The 17,513-nt window shown below is 41.9% G+C and overlaps 1 protein-coding gene across 2 annotated transcripts in view; it reads left to right on the forward strand.

The window, feature by feature from the left end:
* Window positions 1-17,513, forward strand: part of LOC121481573 (nuclear autoantigenic sperm protein) — a 41,415-nt gene that overhangs the window by 22,190 nt on the left and 1,712 nt on the right. Inside the window, exons 3-11 of one of the 2 annotated variants that reach the window (XM_041739050.1) lie at window positions 1,302-1,412; window positions 5,065-5,145; window positions 7,062-7,171; window positions 8,072-9,085; window positions 14,647-14,726; window positions 15,120-15,205; window positions 15,315-15,388; window positions 16,438-16,626; window positions 16,746-16,912. In XM_041739050.1, the coding sequence (XP_041594984.1) occupies window positions 1,302-1,412; window positions 5,065-5,145; window positions 7,062-7,171; window positions 8,072-9,085; window positions 14,647-14,726; window positions 15,120-15,205; window positions 15,315-15,388; window positions 16,438-16,626; window positions 16,746-16,912 (1,912 nt within the window). The remainder of the gene's footprint in view (window positions 1-1,301; window positions 1,413-5,064; window positions 5,146-7,061; window positions 7,172-8,071; window positions 9,086-14,646; window positions 14,727-15,119; window positions 15,206-15,314; window positions 15,389-16,437; window positions 16,627-16,745; window positions 16,913-17,513) is intronic. The other variant, XM_041739051.1, reaches the window with a different exon arrangement.

A 17,513-nucleotide genomic window follows, 5' to 3' on the forward strand; every position in this document is an offset into this window, starting at 1 on the left:
GCAGAGGGAGAAGCAGGCTTCTCACAGGGAGCCCGATGTGGGACTTGATCCTGGATCCTGGGATCACGCCCTGAGCCAAAGGCAGGCGCTCGGACTGCTCAGCCACCCAGGCCTCCCCGTATTTATGGTTTTTTTTTTTTTTTTTTAAGGTTTATTTATTTATGATAGAGAGAGAGGCAGAGACACAAGAGGAGGGAGAAGCAGGTCCATGCCCGGAGTCCGATGTGGGACTCGATCCCGGGACTGCAGGATCATACCCTGGGCCAAAGGCAGACGCCAAACTGCTGAGCCACCCAGGGATCCCCTATATTTATGTATTTTTATTTATTTTTATTTATTTGTATTATTTTTTTAATTCATGTATTTTTAAAGTAATCTCTACACCCAGTGTTGGGCTCAAACTTATAACCTTGAGATCAAGAGTTTCCTGTTCCATGGACAGAACTAGCTAGGTGCCCAATTTTTAGGGCTTTTAGTTGTACGTTTAGAAAGTCTGTTAATCCATTGGAGTTAATTTTTGTATGTGGTATGATAGACGGTTGAAGTTTACTTTATTGCATATGGATATCCAATTATTCCAGTACCATTTGTTGAGAAAGATGATTTTTTTTCCCTCATTGAGTTGTCTTGGTACCTTTGTCAAAATTTCAAATGGTTGTAAGTATGTATCTGTTTTTGTGTTCTGGTCCATTTCATCTATTTGCCCTTTTATGTCAATTCCACATTATCTTTTGCTCTGTCTACCTACATATTTTTCATTTATTTTTCTTAGAGGTAGTAAAGCTTGCTGTATGAATTTATGGTTCTTTTAGATTCCTTTTTTGTTTGTTGCTTAATTAGCAAATGTTTATAGTGACATACAGTATGGGCTTTGTGAGTAGATAAACCTTAAGAGAAAGTAATCTAGGAAAGCTGTTGAGAATATTGCTTTGGGATTTCTTTCTTTTCTTTCTTTTCTTTCTTTCCTTTCAAGATTTAATTTATTTATTCACGAGAGACACATACAGAGGTAGAAACAGAGCAGACCGAAAAGCAGGCTCCTTCTGAGGAGCCTGTTGTGGGACTTGATCCCGGGATTCTGGGATCCTATCCTGAGCCGAAGGCAGATGCTCATCCGCTCAGCCACCCAGGCATTCTTTTCTTTTGCTTTTATAGTGATGAATAAATGAGTTAACTAAGCTTTGCTGGAGAGGTCAAAGTTTGAAAGAAGTCAAAATGGTTTAAATGTAACAGGTATTCAACAAATGTTGTTGTTGTTGTTTTAAGTATTTGATACTTGAAAAAATATTTTTTTCTTGCAGCCTGGATGTGGATAATGAAGCTAAGAAACTGTTGGGTTTAGGACAGAAACATCTGGTGATGGGGGATATTCCAGCAGCTGTCAATGCATTCCAGGAAGCAGCTAGTCTTTTGTAAGTATTGTGTTTTGCTATGATGTGCTATGTTGTGTTAAAAGGTTTCTTTTCTTTTTCTTTTTCTTTTTCTTTTTCTTTTTCTTTTTCTTTTTCTTTTTCTTTTTCTTTTTCTTTTCTTTCTTTCTTTTCTTTTCCCTTTCCTTTCCCTTTCCTTTCCTTTCCTTTCTTTTTTTAAATTTTTATTTATTTATGATAGTCACAGAGAGAGAGAGGCAGAGACACAGGCAGAGGGAGAAGCAGGCTCCATGCACCGGGAGCCCGATGTGGGATTCGATCCCGCGTCTCCATGATCGTGCCCTGGGCCAAAGGCAGGCTCCAAACCACTGTGCCACCCAGGGACCCCTCTTTTACCCCTCTTTTTTCTTTTCTTTTCTTTTCTTTTCTTTTCTTTTCTTTTCTTTTCTTTTCTTTTCTTTTCTTTTCTTTTCTTTTCTTTTCTTTTCTTTCTTTTCTTTTCTTTTCTCTTTTCTTTTCTTTTCTTTCTTTTCTTTTCTTTTCTTTTCTTTTCTTTTCTTTTCTTTTCTTTTCTTTTCTTTCTTTTCTTTTTTCTTTCTTTTGATTTTATTTATTCATGAGAGACACACAGAGAGAAGCAGAGACACAGGCAGAGGGAGAGGCAGGCTCCTCACAGGGAGCCCGATGTGAGACTTGATCCTGGACCCCGGGATCACTCCCTGAGCCAAAGGCAGATGCTCAACTGCTGAGCTACCCAGGCATCCCAATGTGTTAAAAGTTTCTTATGGGGCAGCCTGGGTGGCTCAGTGGTTTAGCACCTGCTTTTGGCTCAGAGCTTGATCCTGGAGACCCGGGATCGAGTCTCATGTCAGGATCCCAGGATGGAGCCTGCTTCTTCTCCCTCTGCCTGTGTCTCTGCCTCTCTCTCTCTCTAAGTCTCTCATGAATAAATAAATAAATAAAATCTTTTTTAAAAAAAAGTTTCTTATGGGGCTGGGGAGGGAGAGGAGTTTTAAAAGACTGGATATTTTTCACGTACAAGTTTATTCCTGTAACTAATGATAAGACTTACATATCACTGAGCAAATCTCACTCAGTCTTTGCTTTTACTGAGTAAGGTCGTTTGTTTTCCAAGGACTTTTTATAGTCCTTTTAGTAGGCTCTATGCCCAGTGCAGACCACAGTGCAGAGCTCAAACTTAAAACTGAGATCAAGGGATCCCTGGGTGGCGCAGCGGTTTAGCGCTTGCCTTTGGCCCAGGGCGCGATCCTGGAGACCTGGAATCGAATCCCACGTCAGGCTCCCGGTGCATGGAGCCTGCTTCTCCCTCTGCCTGTGTCTCTGCCCCTCTCTCTCTGTGACTATCATAAATAAAAAAAAAAAAAAAAAAAAAGAAAGAAAGAAAAAAAAATAAATAAAACTGAGATCAAGACCTGAGCCCAAATCAATAGTCTGATGCTCAACTGACTGAGCTACACAGGTTCCCCTGTTCTGGGACTTAATTTTAAAACTTGAAGTTCTTGGGGGATCCCTGGGTGGCTCAGTGGTTTAATGCTACCTTTGGCCCGGGGTGTCATCCTGGAGTCCTGGGATCAAGTCCCACCTCGGGCTCCCTGCATGGAGCCTGCTTCTCCCTCTGCCTGTGTCTCTGCCTCTCTCTCTCTCTCTCTCTCTCTCTCTCTCTCTCATGAGTGAATAAATGAAATCTTTAAAAAAATAAAAATAAATACTCTTATAGGCAATTATTCAATTTTTAGAGTAGATCTTTTTTTTTTTTTTTTTATTAAAAGAGTTTATTTATTTATTTTAATTTTTTATTTATTTATGACAGTCATAGAGAGAGAGAGAGAGAGAGGCAGAGACACAGGCGGAGGGAGAAGCAGGCTCCATGCACTGGGAGCCTGATGTGGGATTCGATCCCGGGTCTCCAGGATCGCGCCCTGGGCCAAAGGCAGGCGCCAAACCGCTGCGCCACCCAGGGATCCCTAGAGTAGATCTTTAAGCAGTTTATAAAATATTTCTTTTTTTTATAGATGTGTAAAAGCATATGAAATGTAAGGTTTATATAGCTAAAGTTTAGAGGTGAGGGGATGCCTGGGCGGCTCAGCAGTTGAGCGCCTGCCTTCGGCTCAGGGTGTAATCATGGAGTCCCGGGATCGAGTCCCACATCAGGCTCTCTGCATGGAGCCTGCATCTCCCTCTGCCTGTGTGTCTGCCCCTCTTTCTGTGTCTCTCAGGAATAAATAAATAAATAAAATCTTTAAAAAAAAGTTTAGAGGTGGGATTTGAACCCAGGTAGTCTGACTCCAGGGAATAAGCTGTTAGCTCTATAACACGATACTTTCTACATACTTTATTCATTTTTTAAAAAATATTTTATTTATTCTTGAGAGAGAGAGAGAGAGGTAGAGACACAGGCAGAGGGAGATGCAGGATCCATGCAGGGATCCCAATGTGGACTCCATCCCGGGATTCCAGTATCACGCCCTGAGCTGAAGGCAGATGCTCAACCGCTGAGCCACCCAGGCATCTCTACTTTGATTCATTCTTCAGGTCTCAGCCAAAGGTCCCGTTACTGTTCTGGGCTATACTGACATTCATCTTACGGGAGGAAAAACACCTGTTAATGTAGTTTGTCTCTTAGATTATATACTATAACTGTAGCAAATTGATGTCACTTATATATATAGAGAGAAAGACCAGGCACTATATTAACTTTCTACATTGTGTGTGTGTGTGTGTGTGTGTGTGTAAGATTTTTTTTTTTAAGATTTTATTTGTTTATTCATGAGAGAGAGAAGGAGGGAGGGAGGCAGAGATACAGGCAGACAGAGGGAGAAGCAGGCTCCATGCAGGGAGAGAAAGAGAGAGAAGAGAGAGAGAGAGAGAGGCAGAAATACAGGGAGAGGGAGAAGCAGGCTCAACTCAGGGAGCCTAACATGGGACTCAATCCCGGGTCTCCAGGATCAGGCCCTCTGCCGAAGGTGGCACTAAATCACTGAGCCACCTGGGCTGCCCCCAGCTCTTTTTATAAAGTAAGCTTCAGGGGATCCCTGGGTGGCTCAGCGGTTTAGTGCCTGCCTTTGGCCCAGGGTGCGATCCTGGAGTCCTGGGATAGAGTTTCGCGTCGGGCTCCCTGAATGGAGCCTGATTTCCCTCTGTCTGTGTCTCTGCCTCTCTCTTTCTCTCTCTGTCTCTCTCTCTATCATGAATAAATAGAATCTTTAAAAAAAAAAAAAAAAAAGCTTCATGCCCAGCATGGAGCCCACAGTGGGGCTTTGTTTTTAAAGATTTTATTTAGAAAGACAGCATGATCTGGAGGAAAGGCAGAGGGAGAGGAACAAGCAGATTCCCCACAGAGTGCAGAGCCTCACACAGGGCTCAATCCGAGAACCCTGAGATCATGATCTGAGCCAAAGTCAGAAACTTAACCAACTGAGTCACCCAGGCACCCCCCAGCATGGGGCTTTGAACTCAAAACCTTGAAATCAAGAGTAGACCTTTAACTGAACGGCCCAGGCACCCCATACATTTTTAAAGTCCCTTTGTCCTTAACTTGAAAGCACGAGAAGGGGGAAGTATTAGTTTCCTGGAAGGATGTGTCCCTGAAGAAATGTCATTTTATAATTTAAAGAACTAGAAATATTTCAGGTTAGATGTTAATTTAGATCTTTCATGTTTATTCTCTTTGTAGAGGTAAGAAGTATGGAGAGACAGCTAATGAGTGTGGAGAAGCCTTCTTTTTCTATGGGAAATCCCTTCTGGAGTTGGCAAGGTATGTCTTTCAAGCTGCACTGTTTTTATTTTTTAAGATTTATTTGAGAGAGAGCAAGTGCGGGGTTTGGGGTGGCAAGGGAGAGGGTGAATCCTTAGGCAGATTCCCTGCTGAGGGGGGAGCCCAATGTGGGGCTCCCATCTGACAAACCTGAGATCATAACCTGAGCCAGAAGCAAGAGTCTGAGGTGCCCCACAAACTGCAATTTATTTATTCATGAGAGACAGAGAGAGAGAGAGAGAGAAGCAGAGACATAGGCAGAGGGAGAAGCAGGCTTCACGCAGGGAGCCCTATGTGGGACTCCATCCTTGCATTCTGTCACCATGCCCTGAGCCAAAGGCAGACGCCTAACTGCTGAGTCACCCAGGCGTCCCTCAGACTGCAGTGTTTAAGTAGGGTATTTTGTTTGTTTTTTGTTTTTGTTTTTTTAAATTTTTTTATTTATTTATGATAGAGAGAGAGAGAGAGAGAGAGAGAGGGAGGCAGAGACATAGGCAGAGGGAGAAGCAGGCTCCATGCACCGGGAGCCCGACGTGGGATTTGATCCCGGGTCTCCAGGATCGCGCCCTGGGCCAAAGGCAGGCGCTAAACCGCTGCGCCACCCACGGATCCCCTAAGTAGGGTATTTTGAATCGCATTAATGGTCTATTTAAAAACTTAAGTTTCAGTTTTTGCCAAGATTATTTACTACCTTCACAACTTTATATGAGGCAGGTAAGACTGGTTTCACTAAGAAAGGGGGTTTAGAAGGAATGCAAAATATTGATGGAAGTTTTGGAAGGCACTTGATGCAGAGTAAACTTATGCTTGGTTTTGACTTTTAGGATCTTTTGAAGCAGAGATCTTTCTATTAGAGAATGGTCAGTAATTTATTAAGGTCCAATAGAGAGCGAGAATTTTCTTTCTTTTTTTTTCTTTTTTTTTTTTTAATTTTTATTTATTTATGATAGTCACACACACACATATAGAGAGAGAGGCCGAGACATAGGCAGAGGGAGAAGCAGGCTCCATGCACTGGGAGCCTGACGTGGGATTCGATCCCGGGTCTCCAGGATCGCTCCCTGGGCCAAAGGCAGGCGCCAAACCACTGCGCCACCCAGGGATCCTCTAGAGCGAGAATTTTCAAAAGCACTCTCAGAACAGTCATCCTCAGCCAGGACTGAATGAAGGACAATTTGAAAACACTACCATATGAAAATGTTTAGTAAATAAAACAGTCTTAACTATTGGAAAGTTGTGTATTTTTCACTGGAGTTTATTAACCAAAATAAAATCTATTGAGGGTACACAAACTAGCAAATATTTTATGCCTCATTTAATCCAGTTCTGGTAAGTATTTTGTAGGTCATTTTGATGATTTGTCAGGAAAGTCTTGCCAGAATGTTTTTAAGCCAACTAGAGGAATATGGGGTAGATACAAGGTTTGAGAAATACGGCCCTATGGTAAAGTGAATATAAATTGATCTTTTTTTAATATATTTTATTTATTTATTCATGAGAGACAGACAGAGAGAGAGAGAGAGAGAGAGAGAGAGAGAGAGACGCAGAGACACAGGCAGAGGGAGAAGCAGGCTCCATGCAGGGAGCTGGATGGGGGACTCGATCCTGGGACTCCAGGCCAAAGGCAGGCGCTAAACCGCTGAGCCACCGGATCCCTAAATTGATCTTTTGATAATAGTCATCGGTGCTTTTTAGGCAGGTGGATGAGGGGTGTGCTTTTTTTTTCTGAGTGCTTTTATGGCCTTAATTTATATTAGTTTTGGTCACTGCTTTTCTTCAATGAATACTTAAAGTTTATATTCTCTGCACTTGATTGTTTTTCTGTTGCTTTTATAATATAGCACTATAATTTCTGTTGTAGAAAAACCATTAGGTTCTAACTATCATAACTTTGGTGCTTTGTCCTTTTGTTCTAGAATGGAGAATGGTGTGTTGGGAAATGCCCTAGAAGGTGTGCATGTGGAAGAGGAGGAAGGAGAAAAAACAGAAGATGAATCTCTGGTAGAAAATAATGATAACATAGATGGTATGTGGAGTTGCGTGTGACGTTCAGGAGATGCGACGTTTATTTCTTGTGTACAAGTGATGGGAGTAGGTCTCTCCCTGTCCTGGATGGTTTCTCCTAAGTTGCATTGGGTCGTACCTGCATCTGGTGGAGACTACAGTGTGGAGATAGCCAATTACTGAAATTGACAGCAGGCTTTTGTAAAAGGAAAACTGAATTTCCCCAATAAATGTGGTCATTTAAATTGACATTTTAAATATATAGCAACTTTAAATATTTTTCTAATGCAAATATTTAAAAGTCTGCGCAGCTCAGTTATTTTATTTTAATTTTTTAAAAGATTTTATTTATTCATGATAGACCTAGAGAGAGAGATAGGCAGAGACACAGGCAGAGGGAGAAGCAGGCTTCATGCAGGGAGCCCAACGTGGGACTCGATCCTGGGTCCCCAGGATCGCGCTCTGGGCCAAAGGCAGGCGCCAAACTGCTGAGCCACCCAGGGATCCCCAGCTCAGTTATTTTAGTAGCAGTGCTTCTGGAGTATTTTTACATTTTTTTGTCTAAGAAAAGTAACTTCTTAGTGGAGTTTGGCTACTAGAGTTTTACATATTAGTTGGAGGTTTATAATGTTTAGAGGAGAGCATAAAGCTTGGCATCTCTTAACCTAACTGATAATCAAAATGCTCAAGTAAAAACAATATCTAATTTAAGGAGCTTGGGTTTCTTTTGCAATAAGTTGCTCTGCTATCTGGGACTTTTCCCTTTGCTTTTCTCAAGGGGGCAGATAATTTTTTAGGCCATCTGCTAAAATTTAAGCCAGGCTGTTTGAGGGTTTAAAGGGAATGTATTTTTAGTTTCCATTTATGCCTTTATCACTAAATTCGAAGACATGTTTATGCTTCATGTTCTTTAACCATGTAGAGGAAGCAAGGGAAGAGTTGAGAGAACAGGTTTATGACGCCATGGGAGAAAAAGAAGAAGCAAAAAAACCAGAAGACCAGTCTCTGGTAAAGCCTGAAATTGATAAAGAGCAGGAGAATGAAATGGAGAAGGGTGGAAGAGAAGACATGGATATAAGTGAGCCTGCAGAGGAACTACAGGAAAAAGTTGAGTCCACTCCAGATCAGTTAACTGAAACCACTGAGGCAAAAGAAATAGCAGCACCAGAAGGACTGAATGAAGCCAAGGTCACTTCTGGGAAGCCAGAACAGGAAGCCCCAGATGCTGAGGAAGGAAAATCAGTTTGTGGAACTGACGTGCAAGATGAATGCAGAGAAAAAGGTCAGGAGAAGCAGGGAGAAGTAATTGTGAACATAGAGGAGAAGCCAAAAGAAGCTTCAGGAGAGCAGCCTGTTACAACTCTTGAAAAGCAGGATACTGCAGTGGAGGCAGAAGCAGAGCCTATAGATTCAGCAGTCAAGCCAGTGGCTGGGGGTGGGAATGAGCCAAAGGAGCAGGTAGCAGCTGCCTCTGAAAATGAGCCAGGAAGGGCTGTTCTTGAGCAGCTGGTAGGGCAAGAAATGCCTCCTGCTGAAGAGTCACCAAAGGTGACAATAGAGCTTGCAGAGGCCTCAGCTGCAGAAGCTGGGTCAGAAGTCTCTGAGAAGCCTGGGCAGGAGGCCACAGTTCTCCCTAAGGATGGTACAGTCAATGGATTGTCAGCTGCAGGAGATCAGACTCCTGTTGAACAACAGACTAATGTAGAAGAACTGACAGAAACAAAAGATGGCTCAGGACTAGAGGAGGAGGTCAGGGCAGAGTTGGTTCCTAGCCAGGAGGAAACTAAGCTGTCCATAGAAGAGTCTGAGGCAGCTGGAGATGGGGTTGAGACCAAGGTACCCCGGGGGGCTCCTGAGAAATCGCCTGAAGACAAAGTTAAGATAGCTGCTAATGAAGAAACACGAGAAAGAGAAGAACAGATGAAAGAGGGTGAAGGTAACCGGGATATGCAAGAGCTGCAGTGGGTGGAGTACATTCTGGATTTGACTCACTAATCATGGGTAAAAGTCAGCCTTCCATTCAGGATTTTCCGTCTGCCTTTGGATTAGAAAAGGGCTAAATGAAAATGGGGATAGCTTAAGAAGATTTTGATAAGTTGAGCAAGTCAAATGCAAGTCTTCAGGCTTATAAACTAACGCTTTTACTAACTGCAAAATAGGCCTTCTCTGATTTCTGAGACTTGGCTAGCTATCAGTAACTTATACATACTAGCCAATAAAGGTGGATGGGGGCTGGTGGAGTAGGTAGGGAAATAGTGGGCTAGGCTGGCAGAGAATGCTGAATGGATGTTCACTTGCATGCCTCTGGATTATTTAATTTACTGTTCACATGGTTCCTATTCTCTGCTTTAGGAAGCAGGATTAGAACAGTAGAATCCAGTGAGTTGGTACACTTAAGCAGGCATGCCATTTAAATGAAGGCAGTTAACCACAGTGAAAGAATTCTGGTGACTCTCTTTTACTTTTAGTCTTCAGGAAGTGTTCAGAGGCTTATTTACATTAGTTTTAAATTAGCCTCCTCCAAAAGATAACAAAAAACTTAACATTTAGCCCTCTTGCTGCTTTCCCCCTCATTTCATGCTTGCTTTGGCTGCTAAACCGAAGTTTTTGTTACTTAGAACATAAACTGTGGGATGCTTTGTGTAGTATCACTGGTTTAATTTTGATTCAATTCCATCAAGATGTATAAGCCTCTAGCATTTACATAATTGGCACGTCTGACTTGAGTGGTACTATCATTTGAGGATTCTACTGTCCGTAAGGCTTATCTAACGTTGATATTAATAACTACAGGTATATTCCAGTTAATAGTTATTAGTTCATATAACTGACAGACTACTTTAAGAGTTCTCATCAGTTTTAGATTTTCAAAGACCCACTATCAGTATTTGCAGCTCATTCTGGTAAAACTACATTTTACCTATGTGCAGGTCCTTGCACTCCAGCCAGCACAGGCATGGTAACCAGAAGTGAATTGGCTAAATGATAGCGCCACTGGGCTGCTTATTGGGTTTTAGGAGTTCTTTATGGAAAAAAAACTGAATGCCTCAATTTTAAAAAGCTACCATGTCTTAATCTTTAATGATAGTGATCAAAGACAGAAGATCTGCTGGCTCTATTAATTTGGACTTTGAATAATAAGGTATAGTATAGTAGAGAGGTCCTGCTTCTCCAGTTCAAAAACTATTCAGTTGGATTATAAGTAACATTGTTAGAGTTCCCTCACATTCATTATTATTATTATTTTTAAAGATTTTATTTATTCATGAGAGACACACAGAGGCAGAGACACAGGCACAGGGAGAAGCGGGCTTCATGCCAGGAGCTCCATGTGGGACTCGATCCTGGAGCTCCAGGACCATGCCCTGAGCCAAAGGCAGACGCTCAAACGCTGAGCCACCCAGGCGTCCCAATTATTTTTGATTCCAAAAAAAAATACTATACAGTAGGTAGTACTCCTCTGGGGAGAGCATGAAGAAATTGAGACTTAGGGCTTATGTTACTTGTTTAGGGTCAAACACACTAAGTCATAGAACTAGAGTCAGACCCTAGATCTGACTTGAATGTATATTCTTCTCAAGCCTACCTCACAGTGAGGAAGGAGACTTTTATCTGGTCACTCTTTTTATTTATTTGTTTTTTAAAGATTTATATATTTGAGAGAGTGAGCAAGTGAAGCAGGGAGAGAGAAACTTTAGCAGATTCTATGTTCAGCACAGATCCTGATTGGGGGCTTGATCTCACAACCCTGCAATTGACCTGAGCCAAAAACCAAGAGTCCTTTATTTTTTTTTTATTTTTTTTTAAAGATTTTATTTATCTATTCATAGAGACACACACAGAGAGGCAGAGACACAGGCAGAGGGAGAAGCAGGCTCCATGCAGAGAGCCTGACGTGCGACTCGATCCCGGGTCTCCAGGATCACGCCCTGGGCTGCAGGCAGCGCCAAGCCGCTGCACCACTGGGGCTGCCCCCAAGAGTCCTTTATTTTATTTATTTTTAAAATTTTTATTTATTTTTGATAGTCACACAGAGAGAGAGAGAAAGAGAGGCAGAGACATACGCAGATGGAGAAGCAGGCTCCATGCACTCAGAGCCCGACGTGGGATTCGATCCTGGGTCTCCAGGATCGCGCCATGGGCCAAAGGCAGGCGCTAAACCGCTGCGCCACCCAGGGATCCCAAGAGTCCTTTAAACATCTGGTCACCAACATGCCTCTCTGGTCACTTTTTTTTTTTTTTTTTTTAAGATTTTGTTTATTCATGAGAGACACACAGAGGCAGAGACCTAGGCAGAGGGAGAAGCAAGCTCTCTTTGGCGACCCAATGCAGGACTTGATCCCAGGACCCCGGGATCACACCCTGAGCCAAAGGCAGACACTCAGCCACTCAGCCACCAAGGCATTCCTCTCTCCTCTTTTTATGTAGCAACATTAGCTTGCAAAAAATCTTCTAAGTATTTTTTTTTTTTTTAAGATTTTATTTGACAGAATGAGTGACAGCACAAGCTGGGGGAGCTATAGGCAGAGGGAGAAGGGAGAAGCGGACTTCCCACAGCTGGGAGCCCAGTGTGGGCCTTGATCTCAGGACTCTTTTTTTTTTTTTTTTTTTTTAAGATTTTATTCATTTATTCATAGAGAGAGGCAGAGACACAGGCAGAGGGAGAAGCAGGCATCATACAGAGAGCCTGACATGGGACTCCATCCAGGGTCTCCAGGATCACGCCCTGGGCTGCAGGTGGCACTAAACCGCTGCGCCACAGGGGCTGCCTGATCTCAGGACTCTTGAGATCATCTGAGCTGAAGGCAGATGCTTAACTGGCTGAGCCACCCACGCATCTCCTTCCTCTTTTTTTTTTTTTTTTTTTTTTAAGATTTTATTTAAGTGATCTCTATACTTAATGTGGGGCTCAAACCCACAACCCTGAGATCAAGGGTCCAGTGCTCTACTGACTGAGCCAGCCAGGCACCCCATAGGTTTTCTCTTAAAATCCCATTTTCTACCACCTCTCAGGCTGTCCATATCCCTAGTAAAGATAGTTGGTCTGTTCTTTTCTAAGTGTCATGCTAGATATGATTGGTAAGTGAACAAAGCCTAAAAGTTATTTTTTTCAAGATTGATTTATTCATGAGAGACAGAGAAAGAGTGAGGGGGGTGGGGCACAGACCTAGGCAGAGGGAGAAGCAGGCTCCATGCAGGAAGCCCAATGTGGGACTCGAGCCTGGGTCCCAGGATCATGCCCTGAGCTGAAGGCAGACGCTCAACTGCTGAGCCACCCAGGCGTCCCCAAAGTTTTTAAATTTTAGGCACAGAGCGTGGCCATTCTCAGACTATACTGGTCAATCTGTAGTGTTTACCTGACTTAATCCTGTGGGAGTTCTAGAGTAACCAGAGAATCAGCAGATTGCCTTTACTTTGTCTTTAAGAATTTTTCTTCTTTGTGCTGTTCTGTGCCCTTAACTTTTGAACAGGCTGCAAATCAGAGAAATGGTATAAAACTGTGTTTCCCTTTTCTCCAAGGCATACTACAAAGAAGATTCCATTTTTAGAGAGGCTTGGAAAATATTTTAACAGATCACTTTACTGAGGACATAAAGGCATTCCAATATCTGGGTATAACTTACCAGGTTGGAAAGTATTGTTTTAAAGTAATGGCTTTCTCATAACCTAGCTTCCTTTCCACCATTCCTTGAGGATAGTACATATTTCTCAAGGAAAACCAGTATTTTTTTCAGATATCATAAGAATTTTTATTTTAAAATTTGATGTAAAAATAAGGTTTTATGTCAAATTAGATGTCACCTGGCATTCTGGTATGAATAGGAACAGATACGAGATAATTTAAGAATACAGAAGAACAATACATATTTTGTCAAATTTTCCTACAAATTAGGAAGGTAAAAGTGTTTGTTTCATAGATAAACTTCACCCATCTAGAGAATTTTTTTTTAAAGATTTATTTATTCATGAGAGACAGAGAGAGAGAGGTAGAGCCATAGGCAGAAGGAGCAGAGAGAGAGAGAGGTAGAGACATGGGCAGAGGGAGAAACAGGCTCCATGCAGAATGCCTGATGCGGGACTTGATCCTGGGACTACAGGATCCCACCCTGAGCCGGAGGCAGACTCAACTGTTGAACCACCCAGGCGTCCCTTGTCTAGAGAATTCTTGAGAATGGACTGTATTGTTAATAGAACCACCCATCTAGTCTAACAGTACTGAGTATACAAATGATTTGGAAATATGGGTACAGAAAGATAATGGTGTATTATGATGGTATTTATTTCAGAAGTACTAAATTACATGGTCAGCATCAACAGGGGAAAAGTGAGCCATTTGATAAAATAGTTTGCTATAGGTTAATTAGCCTGTAACTGGTTCTTAGAGGAATTTTTTTTTTTTTTTTAATTTCTTAATGTAATCTCTACACCTAGTATGGGCTAGAACTCCCAAAACTGAGATCAAGAGTTGCATGCTCACTAACTGAGCCAGCCAGGCACCTTTCTTAGAGAACTTCTTTAGATTGTCTTATTAATTTATAATGTTTAGGAATTTTCTGTGCCTGTTCCCATTCTGAGGCAGTATTGTTAAACATAAAAGTCCTTTAACCTGACATGGCATTAAGGCCTAATTGCATATTTATGTTCCTATAATAGCTTGTTAGGAGACCGTATTTGGGTTCTTTTGCTTGTGTTAAAATGCTTAATGAAAAATGGCAGAGGTAGGCACGTTATACCCAATTCATGCGTTATGTGCCCCCCAAGGCCTATTTTTATTTTTAATCACTTGACATTGCTATTTATTAGCAGCCTGTCCTTAAAGGCAGTTGACTTGTGAGTGTATGTTAATATGGTGAAATACAGTGTCAATATGGCTACAAATTTTAACATTATAGTGGAGTAAAACAATTGGTTTTGGTACTGCTCACTCAATTCTGTACATGCTAGAGCTGGCTGGAGTCTGTGGCATGCTCATTGGTTAGAGTTGCTAAGGACTACGCTTTTCTCTTCACAGCTGTGTTGTGGGAAAGCTAGTCTCTTGAGCATTCTTGTTCTGAATGGACTGGAGTAATTTAACTTTTGTACTTTCTCAGCTCGTTAGTATTATATAACAAATGGCTGCTTAAAGACACCAGGAACACTGGCTGGGATCTCCAAGTGCTGTTGGCTAAATAGATGGGAGGGGAGCTTCTAGTGACTAAGAGACTATAGTAGCTAATCTTTTTTATCTGAATGATCCAGATTGACTTTTAGAAGAAAGACAGCCTTCTGATCAGTGAAGATGTAAACCACAGACACTATAGGATATACAATCTAAATCTAGATTATACTTGAATTAGACTGTAATCGCTGACTTCATATGCAGTTCAGATATTAACTGATTTAGCATCTGGTGTGTTCTACCTCAGAATATAGGTTATTTAACTGGCATATATTGGAATCTTGACTAGTTAGAAGATAGCTTTAGTATTCTCAATACTGAGGAATTTTTACTTACAGAAACTGAAGGCTCAGAAGAGGAGGATAAAGAAAATGACAAGGCTGAAGAAACACCAAATGAATCACTTCTTGAAAACAAGGTAAATTATTATTCAGTATCATCTTCAGCTTTCTTATTGTAGGACTGTAGCTTACTAGGGTAGGCCTTATTATCATAGCCATTTCTTGGTTAGGGATTGGGGACCCTTTATTTGTGCCTAGAATCCACACATCCATTTAATCCCAGGATGTCCTATCTATTAAGATAGGACCCAACATGTCACTGTTAGATACCATTCACATAAGGTGATAACTTGGAGAAAGATTATAGGGTTTTAGGTTTCTGTAGGTTTTAGGGAGAAAGCCTAAATTTTGAATCCTATATCCTGTGGGGTTTTTTTTTTTTTTAAGCTGTATTAAATGATACATTTAGATTTGTGATCTAAAAATGCCTGTCTTCTGAATAATACCAATGATTTGGATATACCTTTTAGTCTCTTCAAGAAAACGAAGAGGAGGAGATTGGGAATCTAGAGCTTGCCTGGGATATGCTGGATTTAGCAAAGATCATTTTTAAAAGGTAAAACTTATGGTGTTTCTAGGCTCAGGTTGGGAGTTTGGAGGTTGGAAGTAGAATATCAGTTAGGCTTGGATGAACGCTATTAGGATTTCTGATCTTTTCCTTTCAGGCAAGAAACAAAAGAAGCTCAGCTTTACGCTGCACAGGCACATCTTAAACTTGGAGAAGTTAGTGTTGAATCTGGTAATACATTTTCTCTTTCCTTTAATGTTCCCCTTTACCCAATTCTTCCTCTAATTCCTTAAAATTCAGCTTAATTGATCATCAGTTGTGGGCAATTGAAATAAGATTTTATTTATTTGAGACAGAGAGGACAAGCAGGAGGAGAAGCAGGCTGTCTGCTGAGCAAGGAGTCTGACACCAGGCTCCATCCCAGGACTCCGAGATCATGACCTGAGCTGAAGGCAGACTCTTTTTTTTTTTTTTTTTTTTTTTATTTATTTATGATAGTCACACAGAGAGAGAGAGAGAGAGAGAGAGAGAGAGGCAGAGACACAGGCAGAGGGAGAAGCAGGCTCCATGCACCGGGAGCCTGATGCGGGACTCGATCCCGGGTCTCCAGGATCACACCCTGGGCCAAAGGCAGGCGCCAAACCGCTGCGCCACCCAGGGATCCCGCTGAAGGCAGACTCTTAACTGACCCTGGCAGTTGGCTTTAACATGGCAGTTGGTTTGGGTTCCTATAGTTCTTAGAATAGTGAAAAATCTCTTCTGAGTCTTTTTTAGTCATTTCCCCCCACCCCACCCCCAGTTTCCTGTACAGTGATCTAAAATTAGGAGTATTAGGACACCTGGGTAGCTCAATGGTGGAGTGTTTGCCTTTGGCTCAGGCCATGATCCCGGTCTGGGGATCGAGTCCTGTATCAGGGTCCCTGCATGGAGCCTGCTTCTCCCTCTGCCTGTGTCTCTACACCGCACCCCCGTCTCATGAATAAATAAAATCTTTTTTTTTTAATCTTTTTTTTTTTAAATTTTTATTTACTTATGATAGTCACACAGAGAGAGAGAGAGAGGCAGAGACACAGGCAGAGGGAGAAGCAGGCTCCATGCACCGGGAGCCTGATGTGGGATTCGATTCCGGGTCTCCAGGATCGTGCCCTGGGCCGGAGCAGGCACTAAACTGCTGCGCCACCCAGGGATCCCTTGAATAAATAAAATCTTTAAAAAAAATTAGAAGTATTATATATTAAATCCCATCCATTTGCTTGCTATTCTTTTTCTCTTTTTATTAGAAAATTATGTCCAAGCTGTGGAGGAGTTCCAGGCTTGCCTTAACCTGCAAGAACAGTACCTGGAAGCCCATGATCGTCTTCTTGCAGAGACCCACTACCAGCTGGGCTTGGCCTATGGATACAACTCTCAGTATGATGAGGCAGTGGCACAGTTCAGCAAATCTATTGAAGTCATTGAGAAGAGAATGGGTGAGTGATCATCAACCGTTTGCTGATAAGCTTGACTGGATCCAGTAATCGACAAGATTAAAAAGAAAAGGATCCTTTGGTGGTAACTCTTACTGATCACTTCAGCCTGTTCTTTGTAGCTGTACTGAGTGAGCAGATGAAGGAGGCTGAAGGATCATCTACTGAATATGAGAAAGAAATTGAAGAGCTGAAGGAACTGCTTCCTGAAATTAGAGAGAAGATAGAAGATGCAAAGGAGTCCCAGCGTAGTGGGAATGTAGCTGAATTAGCTCTGAAAGCAACTCTGGTTGGTTTGGTTTCCTTTTAAAGTTTTGATAATAGAATGTTTGATATTGTTGGAAGGCTCATGGCATTAATGTTCCATTTGCCTAGGAACCATGACATGGTTTCTAGGGAGTTGGTGGTTAGAAAGAATGTGAGCATTTATCTAATTATTCTTATCAAATGGTATAATGCTTAAGAAATATACTTTGGAGCCAGACTGGGTTATATGTCTGTATGTGACCATGAGCATGTTACTTTAGTGTTTGCTTAATAAATGTAAGCTATTACTTCCATCTTTGAGAACTCCTCTGTATAGATTAGTAAGGTATTGATGGCTTTTAGCTTTGGCTCTGCTTTTGACTGCTGGAATGTCAAGGAGCTTTCTATGCCACAGGTGATGACATGATATGGAGGAGTTAATTTAACATCTACACTGTGCCTAAATCCCCAGTTTGGGGGTAGCAGGTGCAGGTAAAGTGGGGATGGATGAAATTGCTATTATATGTAGGCCCACTAGTATTGAGGTCTTAATCAGTTATTTGATAATTGGTACCTACCTGTGGTAGGTGTGTGGGTGATCCTGGTACGTTCTTTTCTGGGGCCCACTTGGGTCTGTCCCCTCT

Source organism: Vulpes lagopus, chromosome 23 (genome assembly GCF_018345385.1).
Source record: "Vulpes lagopus strain Blue_001 chromosome 23, ASM1834538v1, whole genome shotgun sequence".
Taxonomy (NCBI): Eukaryota; Metazoa; Chordata; class Mammalia; order Carnivora; family Canidae; genus Vulpes; species Vulpes lagopus.